Source organism: Plecotus auritus (genome assembly GCF_963455305.1).
Source record: "Plecotus auritus genome assembly, chromosome: 7".
NCBI lineage: Eukaryota > Metazoa > Chordata > Mammalia > Chiroptera > Vespertilionidae > Plecotus > Plecotus auritus.
Window position 1 is genome coordinate 11,512,458 of NC_137774.1, and position 24,978 is coordinate 11,537,435.

Consider the following 24,978-nt stretch of genomic DNA (forward strand, 5'->3'; position numbering starts at 1 on the left):
GCGGGATCAGCGCTCCCTTGGGTTTTTGGCTCCGCCCCTCTCCCCTACCCTGTCCTGTTGCGTCGTCGCCGGCTGCTACCCCTGGTGAGTCCCTGGAGTGAAGGAGGGCAATTGGCGGCAGTTGGGCCCTCGGGTTCCCTAAAATCAGACTTGCAGTCCTGAGAAAGTACCGTGAGTGGTGAAGGTGCTACTGGTTTCGGTTTTCACCTCCTTCCATCTTTCTAGGGAGACAGTAAGTGGGAGTGGCGTCATGGGGCCCCTGGAGCGCTTTCCGCGGCCTCGAAGGGCTGAGGGACAGTTTTCTCCCGAGCAAGGCAGGGCGTCAGTGCTGGTGCCCGGGTGGGAGACTCCGTGGGCAGAAGGGGTCCCTCTGACGGGACTGAGAGTCCTGACGTCACGGCATCACACCCCTCCCGCGGGCGGAAGTCCTAGTGATTCCTTAATCCTAGTCCTGGGCGTCTTCGTCGTTTGCGTGGAGGCGGAGGCGGGGCCCTGCGCAGTCACCCTACTTTCTCTTTGGGCCTCATTTTCCCTATGACGAGGCTTGATCCCCGAAACTCCTTTCCTTCAGGTGAGGCCTCTGTAATTGGAGGAGGCGTTCCAGGCATCCGAGAAGAAGGAGCAGGAGTGGGGTGACCTGCTTCTTTACTGTCGATCTCCCGTAGCCCCTCCCACTGCCACCACCAGGCCACTTTAGCTTGGGGGCTGATTGTTTCCACTCACGTTGTAATTCAACCGAGCATGTTAACTTTTTCTTTTTTTATCACTTGGATTCTTGCTCCTGATGTAGGGCAACAAGTGGCGGAACTGATACTGATGCTACACAGTAAATCCTCACTTAGCGTTGTCCTAGGTTCTGCAACTTTAAGCCAAACGTATAGGCAAGCCAGTTTTACCAGAGGCTAATTGATATAAACAAGAGTTAAGTTCCTACAGCGTCTTATCAACATGAGGACTAAATGATGTTGAACAAAACAACGTTATTCGAGGACTGCTGTATATTATAACTTATCTCCACCATTGCAAAAACCGTTTAAAGCAGCAGGTCTTCGTAGATAGTGTAGAGCACATACTTAATACCCGGGTGACTTTTCAGAAGGCCTCTACCTGAAACTCTACCCTTTAGCAGATGTGACGGCTGTGGAGTGGAAAGGACCCCGAGAAAGGCAGTCAGTGAGAGTTCCGCAGCACTAACAAGTTGTATTATCTTTCAAGTCAGCTAGTACATCTAGGGCTCTTAAAAAAAATTTGACAGTGCTTATTGATATCATGCCATGCTTCCTTATTTTCCTAGATGAAAAGACAGTTAAAATATCCTCTTTTAATTCCTTTTTCTTTCACTTAGGATCATCATGATAGCTGCAGCTTTTCTTGGAAATCTTCTAGCCTGATCTGTGCATTTTATTGACGAGGAAACTGAGGCCTCAAAGGAGGTAGTGTGACTTGGCCAGGATCTCAGAGCTTGTTAGTGGCAGAACTAAGACAGGAACCCAGGTGCCCCGGCTCCTAGCCTAGTCCCATTTCCACTACACTCCAAACACTATCCCTGGTCACTTCAGGAGTTAGCATGGTCACCCCTTTAAAGAAAAAAGTGTAAAATCTCAGTAGAGTTAAATGGAGAGTTAGTACACAGCTCTGAGCTTTTCACAGTTTCTTATGGTTGCCTGCATCTTATGTCCAAGAACTATTTTTGTGTTCTTCCCTAGTGCTGCTGGCACTGGTGGTGTGGGATGTGGGATGAGGGCCTGCTGAGAGGAGCTGGGCAGCCAATCCAGTGAGTTGTTAATGAGTACCATGTAAAGCCTCCTGGGGGCATAAAATTTTTCTAAGGCACTCTGAAAGACTCTAGGTAAGGAACTAAAATGAACTTGGAAAATTTGAATTACAGTAAGTGGCTTAATAATTTGAGGACCAGTGACTGTGTCTTTGTTTTTGCTTACTGTCTCATGCCATCTACAAATCCAGTGTATCTATTGTCAGTGTTCTCTAAGGGTATTTCTGTGAAAGCATGTCTTCCTGGGGCCAGGAGTGGGACTCAAATTAGTTCATCCATTTTCTAGTTGCTAATCATTTAGAAAGTTAAGTAAGCAGAAGGATGAAGAAATTAAATTAGCCCTAGCTGGTTTGGCTCAGTGGTTAGAGCATCAGCCTGTGGACTGAGGGGTCCTGGGTTCGATTCCGGCCAGGGGCACATGCCTGGGTTGTGGGCTCAATCCCCAGTGTGGGTTATGCAGGAGGCAGCTGACTGATGATTCTCTGTCATCATTGATGTTTCTATCTCTCTCTCCCTCTCCCTTCCTCTCTGAAATTAATAAAAATATATTTAAAAAAAGAAATTAAATTAATGTGGGTTTGCTTTCCCCAGATATTTTATCACTGGGAGGGAGGAAAGGCTATTGGGATCGCTGACCTTAAAAATCAGTTGATATCTTCCTTCCAGAAAAAGTCGAATGAGATATCATCACTGGCCCAGCTTAGATTGGCAAGGTCATGCTCTGGGCTTGCCCATGGCCTTTTCCATCCTCAGCTTTGGTAAGAGGCAGACAAGGGAAACCACTGCTGTTTTCTGCTCTACCTGCCTCCTCAGCCCCTTGCACAGGCTTGGCAGAGGATAGTTTTTATTTTAAGAATGGCTGAGTTCCAAAAACCCAGAGTGCCCTTGGGTGCCTGCTGGGTCCTTCTGGGAAGGTGATGGGGTCACTGAAATAGGTAACTTTATGGAGTCTTACATTTTTTATAAGCAAGGAACCAAGACTGTTGACTTTTCCAGATAGATTATTAGATTTTCAGATGAAAGATAAAGTATCCATTGGCTATGCACTCAAGCTTTTTTTTTTTTAATATATTTTTCTTGATTTCAGAGAGGAAGGGAGAGGGAGAGAGAGAGAAACATCAATTATGAGAAAGAATCATTGATCAGCTGCCTCCTGCATGCCCCCTACTGTGGATTGTGCCCTGACCCGGAATTGAACTGTGACCTCCTGGTTCATAGGTCAACCCTCAACCACTGAGCCACAGCTGATGGGCTGCACTCAAGCTTTGACATGAGCTCTTCCATGTCGTTTTGAACATACATGCTGACCTTTCATCAGTGATCTTCTGTTCATGAGCTAATGTATAGATTGTTTTTCTAGTAAGGAAAGAGAGGCTGTACCCAGCCCCCATACCATTAGCTGGTCTTGTCTTTCACAGTAGCATCCATTTGCAGAGCATTTTGCGAGAGTTTGAATGTGTGGAAGGTGGGTAATGGAGTGTAAATTTTATGGGTCCTTCAGGAAATCAAATCTGGGCCTTCTGTTTTTTTGGCACCATGCCACTTGAACCAGCTCTACCAGCTGAACCAGCCATACCAAGAATTGATGAAGCACTTGGAGATTATCATCTCCTTACCCTATTTTAGAAAAGAGAAAGCTGGGAAACAGCAGCTCCTCCAAGAGAATCCAACAAAGTAAGAGCAGGACTTAAAAAATTAGTCTCACCACCATTCACCACCTTTCATTTCTTGATGAATTACATGCATATATCTCATTCATTCATTTATACAATGAATACTCAATTAGCAATCACTACAAGCTAAGGCATTATGTTGTGTATGCAGTGGTGATGGTGTTATGAAGAAAAAGAACAGCCCTAACCAGTTTGGCTCAGTGGCTAGAACGTTGGCCTGCGGACTGAAAGGTCCCAGGTTCGATTCTGGTCAAGGGCATGTACCTTGGTTGCAGGCACATCCCCAGTAGGAGGTGTGCAGGAGGCAGCTGATCAATGTTTCTCTCTCATCGATGTTTCTAACTCTATCCCTCTCCCTTCCTCTCTGTAAACAATCAATAAGATATATTTTTTTAAAAAAGAAAAAGAACAGGGAGTATGGTACTTGGGTTACTTGAGATCCTGAAGTCCCTCTTACCTGACTGTTCAGATCCATAGTCAAAAGACAGATTAAGTCATTTTACATGACAGGGGATATACTGGCCCCAGGATGACTGGAGACCACTAGGGAAGAGAAGGAAGGGTCTGAAGGCTGAGAAAACGTCCTGCCCTCCCTCATCTAAGAGCTCACGCAGGCAGCAGCTTATCACGAGGAACAAGTCCTGACCTAGACTGCAACATGATCTCTCGCTTCCTTAGAAAAACTGATCTGAGGTTTGAGATTGAGGATGTGGTTAAACTGTGTCACAAACCAGAAAGCCAATACTTTTTTTTTAAAATTAAACTCAATCCCAAGAATTGATAGTTCAGTGCCTCAAAGTCGCCTTGGCTTTTCTATGAAAAAACTGGCCTGGTTGCTTAGAGTTCAAAATAAAACCAGGAAAAGTAAAGTGGGGCAGGGCTAGAAGAACTACTGTGTTTTTTTATTATTGTACTTATTTATTTTAAATTGTGTATATGCGTGTGCTAGTATACAGTCTTCCAACATGTTCCAACAGCTGAGCTTGTAAGGTATCGTATAATGTTTGCACATGTACAGCTCTTCATCTGCTGTGTAGAAATGCAATATTGTTTTCATTTCCCGATAAAATTCTGGGTTGAGAATCATGGATTCACTACATGTTAGACCAGGGAGGCATTTAGAAGTCAGGACATGTCGCTTTTAAGGGTAGGAAATATCAAGTCTCGGCAGTTCAAAAGACAGTGTGTTTCTTTTATGTACCGCTTTTACCTCCCAAATTGTTTACCATCCTTGATCACATTTTATCTGTACTGTGACCTAGAAAGTTTATTATCTCCATTTTATAGATAGGGATCCAAACTCGCTTGCTGTCCTCCAAACATGGGCTGCATTTTTCTGTTTCTTTGCTCTTTTGCATGCTGTTTCATTCCTGGTATTTCCTCACCTCAAAGCCATTAGTCAGCCCTAGCTGGTTTGGCTCAGTGGATAGAGCATCAGCCTGTGGACTGAAAGGTCCCAGGTTCGATTCCAGCCAAGGGCACATGCCTGGGTTGCAGGCTTGATCCCCAGGAGGGGGCATGCAAGAGGCAGCCAATCAATGATTCTCTCTCATCATTGATGTTTCTATCTCTCTCTCCCTCTCCCTTCCTCTCTAAAATCAATAAAATATATATATTTTAAAAAGCCATTAGTCAAAATTCTAATCTTCCTTGAGGGCCTTATCTAGGATTCTACTCACTCCCTGAAACTTTCCTTCATTTTCCTAACCCAGTGGTCGGCAAACTGCGGCTCGTGAGCCGCGGTTTGCTGCTCTGTTGACTAATGTGTTTGCCGACCACTGTCCTAACCAGTCGCATGTCTTCTCCTTTTGAATTTAAGAGATTTTGCACTTATACCATCCATTTGGCTGTCACTTGTTTACTCATCTAACTTCCATATTGGGTTGGGGCCCATTGTGAGGGCAAACACTGTGTCAGAAGTGGGGGGAAAACCCCACAACAGTAGTAATTCACTAACATCTGTTAAACCCTTTTTTTATACAAACTCTATGCTAAGTACTTTATTCTGTCCTTCAACATGTCTACTTTGTGAGAAGTACCTACTCTATGGCAAGTACTGATTTAGGGACTGCACACTACATTATTTCAGTTCATGCTACGAAAAACCGAATGAAGTAGATGTGATTAGCCCCATTTTACAGATTAAGGAAACGGGCATAGAGCCCAGTGATTAAGTAAATTGCCCAAGGTCACGCATATAATTGGTGGCATTTGAACTCTACCATTCTGATCGCAGAACCCATGCTTGTCACCATCACATGTCAAATAGTCTCCTCTCATCCCTATCTTCCTCCCAGCACCCATCCCCAGTTCCTGGAAGAGTGCCTTAACATATGGAAGGGTCTGATGATTATAGGATAGTAAATGGAATTGAATGGAGAAGTTGAAATCTAGAGAAATTGGTATTCCGTAAGTCACAGAGCTTACTGAGATAAAAAATCCAGAATCTATATCTTACAATTCCCAGCTCCAGCCACTTTCCTCTGGGCTGCCTCACTTATTTAAGGCATTTAGAAGAAGGTGAACAAACTAGCTATGAGCACAGAACAAGGGAATGTGAGCATGGTGGTGCCTGTGGTGAAGAGGACAAAGATATCCTCAGGAAATTCTTATAGCAAAGGAAGTTACGAATGCAAAATGCTCAAAGTGAAACCAGAAGCAGGTTGTATGATTTCAGTACTAGGCAGGCTGCTTTTTGCTTTTCCTGGCTTGTCTCTAACAGAATGTTCCCTGGATGAGAGCCCAGAAATGGCCACCATTTCAGACAACTCCCTCTGAGCTGTATTCTATCCCATATCTCATAACAGGACCCCGCCATGGAGGAGACAGTAGGAGACCCGCCCACATCAGCTGTCTTGCTGGACCACTGTCACTTCTCTCAGGTCATCTTTAACAGTGTGGAGAAGTTCTATGTTCCTGGAGGGGATGTCACATGCTATTACACCCTCACCCAGCAATTCACTCCCCGTCGAAAGGATTGGATTGGAATCTTTAGAGTAAGTAGTTACTTCAGTACCAAGTGACTGGGACCTAGAGGTGAATCTTCATTACTGTGTGTTACAAGCATTTTGCATGTTATATCTGGCCAGTGTTAAAGTCCTGAACGAAGCTCTCCAGCACTTCCCCCTTCACACACCCACATGTGCCTTGGGACCCAAGCGAAAATAAGGTGGCAAATCATACAAACGCCGAGTTGTATTGTGCTTTCAAAGACCAAATGTAAATTTGTACAAATTATCCTATTTTGAAATGTTCATCTGTGACTTGATAGGGATGATTGTCCCCTTACATCATTTCTGTGACTTTAAGCTTTCTTTTCTTACTTAGTAGAATGTTTAATTTGTTTTAATACGAGTATTACAAATCTGGAAAGGATGTTGAGAAGTTGCCTGGTTTGGCATCCTACATCCAAGTTTGTTCCTGAATAAGTGTGTCTTTCTTCTTTGTAAACATTTCCCAGGGCAGAAGGCTTATGAGCTCCCTCAGTGGCCTCTTCTAACGTCTAACCATCCTGTCAGTTCAAGTACAGAAATGGTACTTCTTTATTAGAGTTAACTTGCTCTCTATCTCGGCTTCTCCCCTCATCTGTGTCTTTATCTGTCACACACACACACACATCATAATGACAAATCTTCCTATTTCCAGAGACGGGAAGTAAAGGTCACATTTAAGTAATTTACACTGTTGAGTTCCAATGTCTGTGACCTTTGTTTTGACACCATAGTATGTCATGTGCTTGTTTGCCAATGCTGTTCATCCTGAACTCGGACATCATTCTGACCACGCTGTGAAGGAGCTGGTGCTTATTTACATCCCCCACTAACTTACTTTTCCCTAATTGTTTGAAATTCCAAGCTAATTGCTGGAGCCAGGGCAGCTGGTGTTTCGAGGCAGGGACAGACAACCAGAGGGACACTGGCAGGTAGCATGCTAGCTCCGGAGACTGCAGGAGGCTGAAACATTAGACTAAAAGATGTCCTAACACAGGAAACGGACACACCAGAGTGTTTCCTATTTTGTAAAGAAGATTATAGTTGTTTTATCCTCCCCACAGGTAAGGTAGAACTTAGTACAATGGAGCTATACCTTCGTTGTCCAGTCCAGTAGTCTCTAGAGTCTAGCCACATGTGGCTATTGAGCATTTAAAATGTGGTTAGTGTGGCCCTCGCTGGTTTGGCTCAGTGGATAGAGTGTCGGCCTGCGGACTCAAGGGTCCCAGGTTCAATTCCAGTCAAGGGCACATGCCCAGGTTGCGGGCTTGATCCCCAGTAGGGGGCATGCAGGAGGCAGCCGAGCAGTGATTCTCTCTCATCATTGATGTTTCTATCTCTCTCTCCCTCTTCCTTCCTCTCTGAAATCAATAAAAAAGACAAAAGAAACAGCAAAAAAATAAATAAAATGTTGCTAGTGTGGCTGAGTAACTGGATAATAAATGTTATTTTAACTAACTTAAATAGCCTTGTGTGGCTAGTAGCTATCATATTGGACAGTGCAGATATCCTATATAATAAAAGGGTAATATGCAAATCAACCAAACAGCGGAACGACAGGTCACTATGACGTGCACTGAACACCAGGGGGCAGATGCTCAATGCAGGAACTGCCCCCTGGTGGTCAGTGCGCTCCCACACGGGGAGCACCACTCAGCTACAAGCCAGGCTGATGGCTGGCAAGTGCAGCGGTGGTGGCGGGACCCTCCAAGGCAGCGCTAAGGATCTCCAACTGTGGCTTAGGGAGCGGCCCTAAGCCATCAGTCAGACATCCCCCGAGGGCTCCTGGACTGCTAAAGGGCTCAGGCTGGGCTGAGGGGACTGCCCCCCAATTGTACAAATGTTGTGCACCAGGCCTCTGGTAGATAACAAAAAAGAGGAGGATTCAAAAAGTACTTTTTAGAGTTCGTAGTGTAATCTGTAACTTTTTTGTTATGTTTCTGTTCAGCTTAGACTGGTTGTGTTCCCCAAGCACTTAGCAACTTCCAGTGAAGACTTGCCCATAAACCAAATGAAAGTCAGGCTTTCTCAAAAGACATGTTTAAAGACATTTTAAAAAATGCATCTGCATTTGGAATGCTTCATGCATTTCAGAGGTATTGCTATGCCTCAATAAGGAAATAGTCAATCCAAAGAAAGGCCTCTAATGTTCATGTCCATAGAGCTTTGATTTCAACACCTACCCTGAAGCCTGAAAGTTTTAAGACTAACAAAGAATGCAAACTTTTTGAGAATACACAATGTGCTAGGCCTTTGATGAGGTGGTGTGTGTGCTTTCTAATTTAATCCTCACAGCACAGCAGCCCCTGAGATAAGTCATATTATCTCTTGTGCACAGATAATACTTTCCCAAGATCTCCCAATGAGTAAGGAGTAAAGAAAATTTGTTTGACATCCAAACCTCTGCTTCTTCTCCTTTCTTCCTTTCAACAACAAATGGTAAATTAGAGAATTAAAAGTCAACTCTAAACTTTGTCCTTTGTGTCTCACTTCTAAAGCTCTCTCAGTGTTCTTTCAGTGTGTTTTTTAAAATATGTTTTTATGGATTTCAGAGAGGAAGGGAGAGGAAGAGAGAGAGAGAAACATCAATAATGAGAAATAATCATTGATCAGCTGTCTCCTGCATACCCCACACTGGGGATTGAGCCTGCAGCCCAGGCATGTGCCCTGACTGGGAATCGAACCGTGACCTCCTGGTTCAAGGTTGACTCTCAACCACTGAGCTACACCAGCCAGGCTTTTCAGTGTGTTCTTAATCTTATCCCTCAAGTCCACATCACCAAGTGCTTCCTGGCACCAAGTAGGCATTCATGAAATGTTTTTGAATGTGCAGTATGCTACATCTTCTCAACATAGCAAAAGCTACCACCAGTGATCGAGCTTAAAGTGAGTGGGAGTCAGCTTTCCTTCCTTCAGTGTCTAGTCCTGAGCTCCATACTCTCCTTTACCTGAGCATGTAAATGCCTCCAAGGTTTCAGAGGGGAAATACCACGAGAGGCAGGCTGGGACCAGGACTACTCAGGTGGAGGAGCCAGGGACAGAAATCGCAGGTAGCTAAAAGTTGTTTTCTTGCTCCAAGGCGGCAGTAATTCTTGGGCTTTTCCTGATGATATTTTGGTCACAGTACATTAAGAAACTACAGGAAGTGAATGAAGACTCCATAAAATTCCTGCTTCCTGCTCCGCCGCATACTGCAGTGGCTGTGAGATGCTTACAGCGATGGGTGTGTATTAATGAGACACTAAAACATGCCTAGTATGTTCTGATGAGCTTTCAGTGTGGCCTTTTCAACCCTGCTCCGATTCCTTAATATGGAAAAATGGAATTTATTTTCAGTTCTTTTTCTTCCCACTGGGCTCAGGCAGGGTCAAAATATGGCAATAAATGTAATTTTGCTTCTCATTTGCTGAGTGTTCTCCCCTTGGAGACACAATGGCTCCCTTTCTATTCCCTGGTGTCCTCTTATCTCTGAGATATAATTTGAGCCATCTTGTACTCCTCTTCACATTTGGTGAGAATATTTTCCACGTAGCCAGCTGTCTGCTCTGCGGCATATTTTATAGTATCTTTCTATCTTATGACTTAACTGCATTCAATACCATAGAAGAGGCCTTTATGATATCAGATTGTTATTCTTTTTAGCACCAAAAAGCCTTCGTTAAGCATGCATGAAGAAAAACACGAAAGAAATGAAAATATGTAGACTGGACTCGGCTATGTGGTGCCTTGTAATCTAAGAAGCCTCCTCCTCCTCCATCCCCAACATGCACATTATTCAAAAAATCCATTTTTTTTAAATGCAGTAGTATAACCATGTTGGTGTAAGAGATAAGACTGAACTGGACACAGGAAAGGACAAACCAAGGGAGAGGGCAAATCAAAAGTGCTTTCTGATGAAGTTCCAAGAACCTTTGTAAGAAGATAGCAGGATCCAGGTTCACAATCCCGGAACTTCTTCCCATCACTCCTGGTTCTGTGTCTGACTTGGAGATACAATTTTTGGAACTCTTGTCCTGGATGTTGAGTGATCAGTTTTTGTTTCCTTCTAAGACAGGTATTTTGGACTCTGTGTGTGTGCGCCAATTTTTAGTTGTATCAGACATTTTACCATATATGGTTGTCATAGGTCAAAAAACAAGATTTGATCCATGGTGAGTAGATTTTGTCCACTCATTCTATTGTCTTTTCAACATAAATAAAAAGTAAGCACACTTTGAGAAGACATAGCCCAAATAAGGATTTTCCCCTGAGCCTCTTGTCATTGCAGGTGGGATGGAAGACAACCCGTGAATATTACACCTTCATGTGGGTTACTTTGCCCGTTGACCCAAACAACATATCAACCAAACAGCAAGAAGTCCAATTCAAAGGTGAGAAAAATAGTGGGTAAAAGGTGTTGAAAACAGTAGCCAAGACTAATTTATTTCATTGATCTTGGGCTTTCTGGAGCAAATAAAAGACTTCCCAATTTTTAGTTTTCTGAAAAGACCTTATTTTGGATTACAAATCATATTGTGTTTTCAGCTTATTACCTGCCCAAGGATGATGAGTATTACCAGTTCTGCTATGTGGATCAGGATGGCGTGGTCCGGGGAGCAAGTATCCCTTTCCAGTTCCGTCCAGAAAACGAGGAGGACATCCTGGTTGTTACCACTCAGGTCTGTAACTATCTCACCTCTATCCCTTCCCACCAGTAAGAGTAGTAATTCTAGGATAGGGAGGGATTTGAGTCAAAAAGCCTTTAATGACTGTCTAACGGATACTATTGAGAAGAATTTATACAATACTCACTCAGACCCACTTCAGAATGACTTAGGAACGTTAGCAAGAATCATAACAAGTGATTTCTCCTTTCTCTAAAACTAGTATAGCTCAGTTGGCATTCAGTTATTTCCTTAATTTTTCCCACCTCCACCTTATCACCACAGTAAATTGATAAGCTCCTTTGAGGAGAGATGCACTAACTGTTCTTCTTGGATCTCTCAGTTCTACACAGAGCCTGTCATGCACGAGTATTAGATTCACTTAACAGGACACCTACTGTCCATCTAGCACAATGGTAGGCACTAGGGACGCAATGTACAATCAGTTAAAACACTGTCGGTGGCCTCAAGAGCTAAGTCCATGGGAGAGACAAGCAATACTAAGTGTTTGTGAGAAGAGTCTACAGTCTTCTGTCATTCCTCCTTTTCACTTTACATGGCCTTAATTTTGTTTCTCTTTCTTCTTGGTAATGGCAGGCTCAGTACTGCAATTTATACAGACATACATCTATTACTGTCTTCCTTACATATTGAGGGGCTGCTCCCATTTGGGGCACAGAGATATCACTACAGTGAGTGGGAGTCATTCATACTTTCTCTATCCCAGGCTATGGGAGTTTTCTGCTACAAGGATTTGAATATCTATTGAGCTACAGAGGGTCAAATAGAAGTTTCTAGAATGCTCTTTCATAGGGTGAGGTGGAAGAAATTGAGCAACACAACAATGAGCTTCGCAAAGAAAACCAGGAGCTGAAGGACAGCTGTGTCAGCCTCCAGAAGCAGAACTCAGACATGCAGGCTGAGCTCCAAAAAAAGCAGGTATGGCTGTTGGCTAAAGGTGACTTTGGAGTATGGAATTGGATGGTGCCTCTTAGCCTGTCCAGTACCATTTTCTGTTTTGCTTGTGATCTCACTCCCTTATACTAATAACTTCGAACAGGCATAGTGTTAAAAGTTTTATGTGGATCATTTTATTTAAACTTCATGGCAAACTTTTGGAATCTGTACTATTATTATCCCAGTTTTATAGGTGAGTTACCTAAGGCTTAGGGGAGTTAAGTAATCTCTTATACAGCTAATCAGTGATGGAGCCAGGATTCAGACCCATGCAGTCTGACTACGTCTTTCCATTGCCTGTTTATAATCTATAATAATAAAAGTGTAATATGCAAATCAACCGAATGGCCGAACAGCGGAATGACCATCCATACAACCTTCCGGACGAAGCCGGGGCTGCGAGGGCTGAGGCAGGGCCAAGGCAGCAGCCGGGGTGGCTGTGAGAGCCGAGGCAGCTGGGGCTGCGAGGGCCTACTCTTGCACAAATTTTGTAAATCAGGCCTCTAGTTAGAAATAATTTGCTTTGATGAGCTAGAACATGACATCAAGAGAGGAGCAGTCAGCTCTAACCGGTTTGGCTCAGTGGAAAGAGCATCGGCCTGCGGACTGAAAGGTCCCAGGTTCGATTCTGGTCAAGGGCATGTACCTTGGTTGCGGGCACATCCCCAGTGGGAGGTGTGCAGGAGGCAGCTGATCAATGTTTAAAATCAATAAAATAATTTAAAAAAAAAGAGAGGAGCAGTAAGAGAGTAAGGTCTTTTTTTTTCTTTTTTCTTTTTTTTTAAAAATATATTTTATTGATTTCTTACAGAGAGGAAAGGGAGAGGAGTTAGAAACATTGATGAGAGAGAAACATTGATCAGCTGCCTCCCGCACACCTCCCACCGGGGATGTGCCTGCAACCCAGGTACATGCCCTTAACCAGAATCGAACCCGGGACCCTTCAGTCCGCAGGCCGACGCTCTATTCACTGAGCCAAACCAATCAGGGCGAGAGTAAGGTCTTGGGTTATCTAAACTCTTTGTAACTTCTTTTCAAATCTGCGGGTGGTGAATGAGAGTTGATAATGCTGGAAGCTGAAGTGGAAGTTTTCTCTAAAGACTGTAAACTAGCCCGGTCAGTGTGGCTCACTGGTTGACTATTGATCTATGAACCAGGAGGTCACAGCTCGATTCCCAGCCAGGGCACATACCCAGGTTGTGGGCTTGATCCCCAGAAGAGGGCGTGCAGGAGGCAGCTGATCAGTGATTCTCATCATTGATGTTTCTATCTCCTCCCTTCCTTTCTAAAATCAATAAAAATATTTTTTAAAAAATAAAATTAAAAAGATATATCTATTAAAGGTGACATAGGCATAACTCACAACTCGGCTGTCAAGAACCAGCATCTGGCCAGGAGTCTTACAGCCTATCTACCAGATTCTAGCCAAGGAATCAAAAAGTCTGGGTTCTTGGATTCGCTCTCCTACGTACTTGCTAATGGTTATTATGAAGATAGCAAAGCCAATATTCAGCACCTGCTCTGTGCCTGGCACTATAATTAAGCTCATCACTTCACTTAATTCTTTTTTTTTTTCACTTAATTCTTAAAACAGCCTCACAGCTCTGAGAGGTAAGTGACTTGCTCAATGTCATATTTTGTGCTTTGGAACGAGCTGGGATTTGCACTCAGATATTTTTTTATGTTTTTGGAGACAGGATCATACAGTGGTTAGGAACCTTGTCTTTGGAGTCACACAGGCTGGTTCTCCCATTTATTGTTTGATGAGCCAGAAGAAATTTCTTTTTTTTTTTTTTTAATATATTTTATTGATTTTTTACAGAGAGGAAGGAAGAGGGATAGACAGTCAGAAACATCGATGAGAGAGAAACATCGATCAGCTGCCTCTTGCCACCTCCTGCTGGGGATGTGCCCGCAACCAAGTTACATGCCCTTGACCGGAATCGAACCTGGGACCTTTCAGTCCGCAGGCTGATGCTCTATCCACTGAGCCAAACCGGTTTTGGCCAGAAGAAATTTCTTAACTTCTCTGATGAGCCTCAGTTTCCCTCCCTGTTTTTTCCCAGAGATACTAGTACCCATGTCCATAACAGCATTTTTGCAATGGCCAAAGAGTGAGAGCAGCCCAGGTACCCAGTGACAGATAGATGGCTAGACGAGACGTGTCGTGTACATACAATGTACATACAATGGAATATTGTTCAGCTTTAAAAGGAAAGGAAATTCTGATACATACTGCAACATGGATGAACCTTGAGGACATTATGCTGGGAAAAGCGGGTCAGACACAGAGAGATGGATACCATAACATTCCAGTTATACGAGGTACCTAGAGTAGTCGGCGTCATAGAGACAGGAAGTAGAATGGTGCTTGCCAGGAGGTGGGGGAGGGGGGAATGGGGGTTAGTCTTTAATGGGTTCAGAGCTTCAGTTCTGCAAGATGAAAAGAGTCCTGTGGGTGGATGGAGTGATGGTTGCACAACAATGTGAATGTTCTTAATGTCACTGAACTGTGTGCTCAGAATGGTTAAGATAGTAAATTTTATGCGAGGTATATTTTACTACAATTTTTTAAAATATATTTTTATTGATTTCAGAGAGGAAGGGAGAGGTAGAGAAACATCAATGATGAGAGAGAATTGTTGATCGGCTGCCTCCTGGGGATCAAGCCCACAATCTGGGCATGTGCCCTTGACCAGAATCGAACCTGGGACCCTTCAGTCCGCAGGCCAATGCTCTATCCACTGAGCCAAACCGGCTAGGCCTTAACTACAATTTGTTAAACAGAACAAAAAAATGACTTTTTAGAGGTCTATAAACTAAAACGTTTCCCATCTTAGAGCTAAAAACAAATAGTTGTTATTTACACACAAGAATTGATTCAGTTCAGAAGGCATTGGGAAAGAAAAACAAATGTTTAGGACGAATATGGTGGCCACTTGCCCCATGTGAAATGTGGCATATTATGATATGCTGTAAGCCTAAAATACTTTACGGATTTTGAAGACTTTGAAAAAAGTATAAAATTCTTTTTATTTACATTTTGAAACAATATTTTAGATATATTGGGTTAAATTTACTAGTGGTAAAATTAATTTCATGTTTCTTTTTACTTTTTTTAATATGGCTACTAACATTTTTTAATTACATATGTGGCTCTCTGAATTTATTGAACAGTGCATTTCTAGGAGAAAAGCAACATTATTTTATCCACTGCTGTGTCTGCAATGCCAGACAGTGTCTGGTGTGCAGTAGGCGCTTATTAAATATTTGTTTAATGAATTAATGGGCAAATGTATGCTCCAGTGGAAGAGAAATTAAGGCAAATACATTTTTAATATGGAAAGAACGTATTAAGAATATTTGAATATGAGAAACCCCTTTACTTGGATATTTTATTCACTGTTATGCCATGCTATGCCTGACATGTAATATGTGCTCAATAAATACTTGTTGGCTGCCTGAGATGTTAAAACTGTCTTAGAAATGGTTTGTGCCTTTGACATTTCAATCTATAGGAGGAGCTAGAAACCTTAAAGAGCATCAACAAGAAGTTGGAACAGAAAGTGGAGGAGCAGAAGGACAGCTGGGAGACAAAGCTGCTACAGTGAGTGTGATCCTTGCATGTGAGGAACTGCCGTCTGATAGGCACCGTTACGAGGGTCAGATTAGATTTCTAGAATTTGTTAGACTACAGTCTTCCTGTTAGAACATTGAGGGGTGTGGTTCTCCCCTTTGAGTCATGATCTCTTTGCCTTTAGAATTTTGTGTCAGAGAATTTTGTGTCAGAATGGTAAAGAGAAATGACCTAAATTCACGTATTAACGTGAAGTGTCGGATACCTGCACTTTGATGTCAGGAAACCAAAACAGGACTGAAGAAGAGACTAATGGATTTTAAAATAAATCTGGAGGCGTAGGGCCAAGGCAGCCTTAAGTCATTTAAAGCCTGGGGGAGCCAGCAGGCATCACCATATATTTCACATGGTCATCTCCACCTCCGCAGACTGAAAGAGCAAAACCAGAAGATGTCCTCAGAAAACGAGAAGATGGGAGTCAGAGTGGATCAGCTTCAGGTAAGTAACGGCAAACCTTTGCCCAGCGCTCAGCCACTGAGCCACACCGACCGGGAGGAACACACATTTCTTTATGTTTTGCACATTAAAAAGCATTGTTCCTGGTTAGCTTTCCTTCTTTATATCTTTGTTGTATTTACTATTTTTCCTTTAGGCGCAGCTGTCAACTCAAGAGAAAGAAATGGAGAAGCTTGTTCAGGAAGCACAAGATAAGATAGAGCAGTTGGAATGTCTGAAAAAGGAAAATGGCCAGCTCTTTCTCAGTTTAATGGAACAGGTAGAGTCATGAAAAAATATATAATTTTTTGTCATTTAGGAGAAAATATATTCATTGTTCTTTCTTTATCATATACCTGGATATCACTGGCTCTGGGGAAGGTCTCAGAGGAAGCCATCTGAAAGAGGTATCTCATGGCTGTTCTCAGAAACTAATAAGAGAAGGCTTGCTTCTTTGCATCCTGCTTGCTCATTAGCTGGGCAGGCCCTTCCCCAGTGACTGAGTGTGTGTGAGTGTGTGTGTGTGTGTGTGTGTGTGTGTGTGTGTGTGTGTGTTTCTAGCAGTGATACTGAAATCTGTTTTTGTGCAGAGGAAGCACCAGCAGAAGCTGGAGAAGACAATGGAGGAGCTGAAGCAGCAAGAAGCTATTGCAGTGAAGAAACAGCAGGAGTTAACGGCATGTCTATCTTTGGAGGACTACATGGGAGGGAGCCTACAAAAAGGAAGGGATAGGGTCTACACTCAGGTGATGGACAGGATAAATAAGCAAAGATGAGAATAGCGCTTACCTCTGGACATTTTGCATTCTACCCAGAAGGATAGAGAATTTGCTAGGTACAAAATGTTTAGGAGAGGTAGGTATTTTAATGTGTGATGAATGATAAAAGAATATTGGAAGGTAAACTTTATGACAAGTTGTAGTAAATAGAGCCTTGGGCTAGGAATTCCCTTTTTTCTGTTTTAAAATATATTTTTATTGATTTCAGGGAGGAAGGGAGAGGTAGAGAGTGATAGAAACATAAATTATGAGAGAGAATCATTGAATGGCTGCCTCCTGCACACCCCACACTGGGGATCAAGTCCGCCAACCTGGGCTTGTGCCCTGACTGGAAATTGAAAAGTGACCTCCTGGTTCATAGGTCAACGCTCAACCACTGAGCCATGCCAGCCGGACAGGAATTCCCTTCTTAAAGAGCTTTTGTGCAGGCAGACAAATGATTATAAAGTTGAGCTCTATGATTGGAAAATATTACAGCAGCCAAAAATTTTGTTGCAATTGATATAATATTGTCAGTGGTCATCATTATAAATTATTCTGAGCTATAGTATAAGAGTAATGCTAGCCTAATTGACTAATAATTTTCTATAATTATTATTGGAAAAGAGGCCTCATGGTGATGACAGGTGCCTAGGAACCCCATTTTATGAAATGATGTAAAAACATGAGAAATCCTGATGTCTGGAGCCTATCCAACTACTGGAATTGTAACTCATTATATATGCATCACTTATTCAGTCAGTCATTATCCAATCAGTTATTGAATACCTACTACTATATAAGATACTGTATATTTTAGCCTAATGAAGAGTAGAACAAAGTTTGTAAATCACCAGTTCATAGGTTAAGTTTAGCTAACAGAAATGTTTTATTTGGCCCAGATGATGTTTTTTAAAAAATTGAGTTAGTTACTAATACTTAAAAATGGGAATCTTTCCCATTAAAAATTGTATTCCAGCTTCCATTGAAAAATTAGAGGATCTGGACACATTGAGCCCACATCTGGAGCTGAGTAGCTGCTGCACCCTGTAGATGGGTCACATGTTCTCCATTTACTGTCTTCACTGTTTCATTGCATTCAACTCCTTCCTTCAATTATATTACATATTTGAGTTTGTGACCTCTAATGTAGCAAAGAAATTACTGTTTTAAATAATCCAGAGCCATCCAAAGATTTGAACCTTCTTGTGGCAGCTGTGGGTTTTCTCGGTTTTCATGGGATATTTTGCAAGATCCAGGGGCTCCCTGGCTAATACCAATTCTGTATTCCTAACGCATCCAAAAGGCCCCTACCTAGAGGACTCTGTCTCTTACGCTCCAGGGGCGTAGGAACAAGAAAACAGCTGTGGAAGAGCAGTTAGTACAAGAGGTGGACTTGCTAAGGGCAAAGGTAGAGGCCGGGAAAGCCTGTTTCTTAGAGAAGTACAAAGAGTCACTGACTCCACAAACAGATCAGGCAACGCAGGGCTGCTATACTGGGAGGTAACAGAGATAAGGGGCCCAGAAAGCAGGGGTGTGAATGTTTGTGGTTCTTCGACAAACCCAGAGGGTTGTACACCCTTGTTAAGGAGAGAAATTTATCTTTCTTCTAAAAAGAGGAGGGATGGAGTGTGTGGCCAGAAACCAGCCTGGGAATCCCTGGAAATACAGGCCCCAGCTCAGCCTTGGGCCTCAGGGAGGATTTTTGTAACCATTGAGCAGATTTCTGAGCAGATTCAGGGAGCCCTTCCTTATGTCTGCTCTTTAAAGAAGTGAAGCAGGACTGGAAGAGCCAGCAGGAGCCAATGGGGATGGGAAGCCAGGGGCCTGCAGTCAGCAGTGTCATTGGGTAGCCCCTCTAGCGTTACTACCTCAGGGTTGGCTAGAAGCGCACAGCCGTTAGAGCACCAGCATTCAAATAAAAAAATCTTAGGAAAAATCTCCACCATTAGTAGGATTAGCTAAGTGTTCCTGGGAGGTATGGGAATGTGGATACATGGAGGTAGGAGATGGAAAGCTCTGAAGCATGCCTAGGAATTTGCGATTCATGAAACTAGTCAGGTCAACATCAAGCCCAGCATCCCCGTGTGGGTTCCTGGGAGCCTTGAATAAATTCCTGCTCAGATTCTTTCTTCCTCACTGTAACTTGAGTCCAGATGCCTGTTTTCACACTGGGAGGGAGTCAGCCCAACCTAACCCTAAAAGCTTCAGGCTGCATTGACTGAGATGTTTATTCAAGACAAAGATGATTGTTTCCATCGCTGGGTTGGGGTGAAAAAAGGCTCCATTTATCCCTAACTCTGATAAGTCAGACTTAATGTTTTCCCCAACTGTTTCTCTCTTTTGGTCACTTACAAACCAGAAGAAACCGGCACCTGGATGCTCGCCCAGGCCTTCGGGCATTTTAAGTCACTTTTCTATTAGTTACATCTGCTCTATAGTACTTGTCCCTACTCCAGTTCCCTCCCCCACCTCGGTTCGAACACTGAAAAGCTAAAACCTCTGCGATCTTGTTTTACCCCACCGTGGGTCCAAATTATCATATGTGATCCTAATCCTAATTTTTTTTTTAATTATTGACAGGACCAGAACTTTGACCTGTCAAAAAGGCTGAGTGAGAACAAGATGATATGTAATGTTCTGCAGAGAGAGAAAGAGAGATTGGAAGGAGAAAATGATGTGAGTATGTAAATGAGGGTAGAAAACTCTCAAGATTTTAAGGGGAAGGAGCAGGGTGAACCAGAGGTACGGTGATAAAATGAAGTTAAATAGCCCTGTTGGTTGCTCAGTGGTTAGAGCATCGGCCTGGGGACCTGAGGGTTTTGGGTTTGATTCCCAGTCAATCCCAGGCTCGAGCAGGAGGCAACCAATAGATATGTCTTTCTCATGTTGATCTCTCTCTCTCTCTCTCTGTCTCTGTCTCTGTCTCTCTCTCTCTCTCTCTCTCTGTCTCTTTGTCTCTCTCTCTCTCTCTCTCTCTCTCTCTCTCTGTTTCTTCTACCCCTTCCACTCTCTAAAAAAATCAATGGGGAAAACATATATCCTTCGGTGAAGATTAAAAAATAAATATAAATAAATAAGTTAAATAAAAGAGCCCATTCTGGGACAGTGGGTGAGGCACACGCTCCTAAACAAAGTAACTTTAATCTGGTTTCCCGATCGACCACAAAGTCCCCTCTCTGTTCTGTAACAAACTTGTTTGGCATGGCAACAGTCAACCTGAAAGCTTTGATGACCTGGCTTACTATTTTTGGTTTTATCTTTAGCGCAATTATAAGTGTTGTCTTTGGAGGGTAATATCCTGTGTCACTTTTATGCTAGTGGGGAACCCCTTTCCTTCAGCACAACTTTTTCTTTTTTCCTCTGCTGCCAAACCAGGAGCAGAAGTGGTGGTCTGTACCAGTCCTGTACCCATGGTAGGCTCCTAATAACTGTGCATTCATTCATTCATTTATTCATCTGTTCATTCATTCATCAAGCCGATATTTTCTGCTGTGTTAAACACAAATTATTATTAATTGATTAATTGAGGATGCTGACACCAAGTAAAGTGGTTGCACTTGAAGCCATTCTCATGCCATGCCTTCTGGCTACTTCCTCTAGGTCTGCCGTACACCTCCAGGAGTTCCCTTCTCTAACCTCTCTGTAACCCTTCTGGGCTAGGCCCCTAAGCAGTCATTTCTACTTTTGATTTTACTATTTATTCCAGTGTGTTTCGGGATTGTAAAAGGCATTTGGAGTCTATTTCTAGCCCTGTCATTCTCAACCTCTTCATTTATTTATTTTTTCTATTTGTTTTTAAATATATTTCATTGATTTTTTTACAGAGAGGAAGGGAGAAGGATAGAGAGTTAGAAACATCAATGAGAGAGAAACATCAATCAGCTGCCTCCTGCACACCTCCCACTGGGGATGTGCCCGCAACCAAGGTACGTGCCCCTGACCAGAATCAAACCCGGGACCCTTCAGTCCGCAGGCCGACGCTCCATCCACTGAGCCAAACCGGTCAGGGCTCAACCTCTTCATTTAGACAAATACACTTTGACTTTGAAATCCCTATTTTCCTGGAATAATCCAGTGGGGCCAGGCAGGGGTAGGGAGGGCGTGTGCACACAATTTAGCACAAGAAGGAAAAGGTCTGGTATTTGGAAGCTTTATTAAGAGCTATAGTAAAGTCCTCTTAAGATGTTATGGAGCAGTACACTAATTTTCTTTTTAAAGAACTTCCAGTGCTCTCTGTCCCCCGTGTAACTTATTCTCGTTCTTTCTCTCTCATCTCCTCCCTCCCTCTTACCTTCCTCCCTCTCACTCTCTCTGTTGGGATATCCATTGGATGGGATAAAACATAAAGGAGGGAAAATTATATCAGATTAATATTTACATTGTGTAAGAAAATTGTTCTAGGAAGAAGACTAAGAAGAAGCATTTTGCTCTCAATAATGTACAATTTCAGTCTTAACATAGCTCCTGCCTGCCTCATATATTCATACAGCTTTTGTACCTCCTTCAGTTTGTATGTGTTTAGAGATTTTAAATTCTTTTTTATGTTAATCTAAACAAAATTTGGTATGCATTTAAATTCAGATCTTAAGAACTCAGATCTTCAGAGCCCGGAGGCTGCTTCTTCCCCTTCTCAAGAATCGTAGTTTATCATTTCCACAGCTCTTCAGTACCACATTGTTTATTAAGAACGACCTGTAATGGTTGAGGCCATTCTTTGTTGTTGTCTTTCAACATGTTGCTCTAAATCTTCTATCCTTAGCTTTTGAAGAGGGATAACATCAGATTGATGAGTTACATGGGTCTGGATTTTGACTCTCTGCCGTTTCAAGCGCCTACTTCAGATCAAGGAGGTGCAGGACAAAACCCAGGACTTGTCTTTGGAAACCCATATTCTGGTAAGACAGCTTTGCCATTGGAGCTGAAAGACCCCTGCCGCTATCCCTTTCCCCCACTCAACTTTTGTGTGTCTGAGATGCTAATGAAGACCAGTCTCATTGTTAAGTCTTGCTGGGCAGAAGCTGAGGACCCAGTAGAAAGATTGCCAGGCGAGAAGTGTTAATTGAGAAATAAATCTGAATCTAGAAGACGCAAATCAGATCATTCGCCTAGAAGCAGCGGACACAAATTGAGTCCCGTGGCTATATTCCAGATATATAAATCAGGGAACTGTCTCTGTGTAGAAGATATACACATACAAAGCTGAGGAGGCTAATTAAGATTTGGAAATGAAAGCACAAGAGGCGGGCAGTGCCACCCAGAAATGAGCATTACATCAGCCACCCAATGGCCTGACCAAGGGCAGCAGGAGTGTGCTCCTCAGTGACCCCTGGGGGTGTGGATGACAGGAAATGGGGGTGACAACCACTCTTGTGTCTCATGGGCCAGGGGTCAGGTGTCCTTACCAAACAGGGAACGTCCCTCTTTTGTCTTCAAAAGTGACCTGAGACCTCATTTTCTGGAAGTTTAAAGCAGTCATGTTCTCTCAAGAGTCACAATCAGATCTTTGCAACAGGCAGGGGTACACGTTTATTTTTCCTTTTAAATATTTGTAAGTACTTTATTTGTAAAACAACTACATGGATTCAGTCTTAAAATCTATTCTCAGGCTGTTTCCTTGTTAAATTGTTACTGTTTTTATTAAAATCTCATTTGCCACCCACTGAAAATAGATGTGTTTTTTTTTTTTCTGATTATGTAACATACATGGCTGTTGAAAAGGCCACTTCATTATTTTTTCATTTTTCCCCCCTTATTGACCTCCATCAGAAGTAAGTGGTTTATAAAAGAGATAGACAGTCAGAGGCAGTGGGGAGAAAGGGAAATATGGGGTTACAAAAAACAGCTGATAGAACACATGTACTGGGGTAGAGATCTGGGGGTGATATTTTCTCATTGAATGAAATCTTTTTTATGACCCTCAGGCATCCAAGAAAGTTCTGCCCCCAGCCTGGTAAGTATTTTGAATCATAAGATTGACCACATCCAATCCTTGAGGAAATTTCCCTCTCTGCTCCAGTTATGGGAGAACCCTAGGGGAACGGGGTCATGTTGATAACTCCTGAAGTCAGCCGCAGCCTGTTGAGGTGGGAGAAGGAGGCGCAGTTTATCCATCAACCTCCTGCTCGAGATCTCCATTGTGAGCTGGGTTTGGTACAAGATTAGGAAGGAGGCGTGAGCTAGGCAGCTAGCCAGACAAGGTATGTCCGGGGCCCCTTCCAGGCCCGAAGCTATTTGACTGCTTCAGCGACGTTAGGGCCTTTCAATCCTGGGGTTAGAGAAAGCCCCAGGGAGCCTCTCCACATGTGAACTTGAGCACCTACCATGTGCCAAGCATTATGCTAGATGCTGAGGAGAGAGTAGAAAAGAAGATAGACATTGTCTCCGCCACATACAGCCTGCATTTTTACCGACCTCTTCGTTCTTCCTCCCAGCGCTCCATCAAGAAGTGTCCCACCTGCAAATCAAACCTTGCTGACGACGTTTTTGATCACATCTCGCAGCAGCAGCCCACTCAGACCCTGTCTTTGAATTGTCCGATTTGTGACAAGAGCTTCTCACCAAACGAAGAGCAAATCTTTGAAGACCATGTGTTCTGCCACAGTCTCTAAGTGACCCAGCCTCCTGGATCTGTACTGCACATAGATTTTATAGGGTAGAACCTATAGCTTCTACTGTGGCTATGACACAGGAGCCTGCCTAACCTGAAATTATTAAGGATTTACTCCGTCCTGCTGCCCTAAAGGTAGAATCATGTCGATCATCTAAAGGACAGTGTTAAGGGCTGTTACTTCCATCTGTGTGGGTTGTGACCTTTTAAATCCCAGAGTGCTAGCTGTGTCAGCCTCTCACCTACGATGCCCATTTTTCCAAGGATTTCCAGTACCCGGGCCCTGGAATAAAAGCACCCTGGCTATTCAGAACGGGTTTGACTCAAACACAAAGTGGTTCATTTTCCAAATTGTCCCACAGCCATTCAAGGTCAAGCCTTGAGTATATTTGTACTCAGTCTTCAGTCCTACCCTTGGGGCTGGAGATTGATCGAAGCTGAGCATTTCTTCCTGCTCTTCTTCAGGCCTCTTTCTCCAGCTGATTGCATTAGGCTGGCCAGAAATGGCACGGCAGAGAACTCGGGCATCCGGTTGGGATACCAATGATTTCTCAGCTCCTAATAGAAGAACCTTATTCCAGAACCATGGACATGAAATATTATTTCAGTCACAGAAAACCTTCTTTCTCTCTGGATACCTCTGATTGGCACTTTCTACTCTTTGATCTTTCCTATGCACATAGCATTTATTGTTGTAAATCCTTAACAATTAGTGGGAGTTGTTAGAAACTGTATGGGTTTGCAACTTTGTAAGCTGGTGACTTTCATTATGGATGAGTCAGAATAATGAGAACTAATGTTAACCTCTTTAATACTAAAAATAAACTAGTCCTCTTTCTCAGGAACTTTGTTAATTTAAAATAAACCTTGAGTTTGTGGTCTTTTATTTTTAAGCTTATGGGAAAAGCGTAATCAAAAGAATTGTGGGAATTACGGACCTCACCAATCATAGATGTCTCTATCTCTCCCGCTCCCTTCCTAGAATCAGATGAGACATTAAGGCTAATCCTAGAACTCTGGCTGGTGTGGCTCAGTTGGTTGAGCATTGTCCCTGCTCTGAAAGGTTGTCAGTTCAGTTCCTGGTCAGGGCACATGCCTAGGTTTGGGCTCGATCCCCAGTAGGGGGTATGCAGGAGGCAGCCAATCCATGTTATGCTCTGACATCAACGTTTCTCTCTCCCTCTTCCCCTCTCTAAAAAATCAATCAGAAATACATTTTTAAAAGACTAACTCTAGAATAGACGTGTAAGGGGGAAATGATGCAGTTTTTCTAGCAGACACCCTTCCTCATAGTTCCAATGAAGAACTGAGTTTCATTTATTTTGTACTCGTCAGCTCTTAATTAAACACGTGAATGGAGAGGAGCAGTCGTGCACAGAATCCAAATCACTGAGTACCATCTTCTGGTGAATTACCCACCACATTGCCCCTGCCGCCATCCTGAGGGTTACTGTGATCGTCAGCAGCAGCAGGAGCCCTTCCAAAGGCTTCCTTAAAAAGC

At 43.1% G+C, this 24,978-nt stretch overlaps 1 protein-coding gene and 1 long non-coding RNA gene across 4 annotated transcripts; one reads left to right on the forward strand and one right to left on the reverse strand.

Moving 5' to 3' along the window:
* On the forward strand, nt 1-24,690 carry CALCOCO2 (calcium binding and coiled-coil domain 2). 3 transcript variants are annotated; one of them, XM_080677697.1, is made up of 13 exons: nt 1-84; nt 6,255-6,443; nt 10,705-10,807; nt 10,962-11,095; nt 11,894-12,019; nt 15,556-15,644; nt 16,043-16,112; nt 16,267-16,389; nt 16,700-16,786; nt 19,451-19,546; nt 21,630-21,765; nt 22,792-22,820; nt 23,302-24,690. In XM_080677697.1, the coding sequence occupies exons 2-13, from the start codon at nt 6,264-6,266 to the stop codon at nt 23,476-23,478; spliced, it is 1,350 nt and encodes a 449-aa protein (XP_080533823.1). In that variant the 5' UTR covers nt 1-84; nt 6,255-6,263; the 3' UTR covers nt 23,479-24,690. The 3 variants fall into 3 exon arrangements, with proteins under 3 accessions (XP_080533823.1, XP_080533824.1, XP_080533825.1); XM_080677698.1 differs by having other exon boundaries at nt 75-232; XM_080677699.1 differs by lacking the exon at nt 1-84 and adding an exon at nt 1,411-1,433.
* LOC308252878 lies at nt 19,125-21,567 on the reverse strand. Its single transcript, XR_013961068.1, has 3 exons — nt 20,886-21,567; nt 20,565-20,634; nt 19,125-20,526 (listed from the first exon to the last, which is right to left on the reverse strand). It is a non-coding gene; the product is annotated as an uncharacterized lncRNA (long non-coding RNA).
* Nucleotides 24,691-24,978: the final 288 nt, after the last annotated feature.

What these genes read in the sequence shown, in the direction of transcription:
- CALCOCO2 (XM_080677697.1), top strand. Translation starts at nt 6,264, where the DNA reads ATGGAGGAGACAGTAGGAGACCCGCCCACATCAGCTGTCTTGCTGGAC. An exon ending in GCAAGAAGTCCAATTCAAAG is followed by an intron (nt 10,808 to 10,961) that starts GTGAGAAAAATA and finishes TTGTGTTTTCAG; the next exon opens with CTTATTACCTGCCCAAGGAT. An exon ending in TCAGAGTGGATCAGCTTCAG is followed by an intron (nt 16,113 to 16,266) that starts GTAAGTAACGGC and finishes TTTTTCCTTTAG; the next exon opens with GCGCAGCTGTCAACTCAAGA.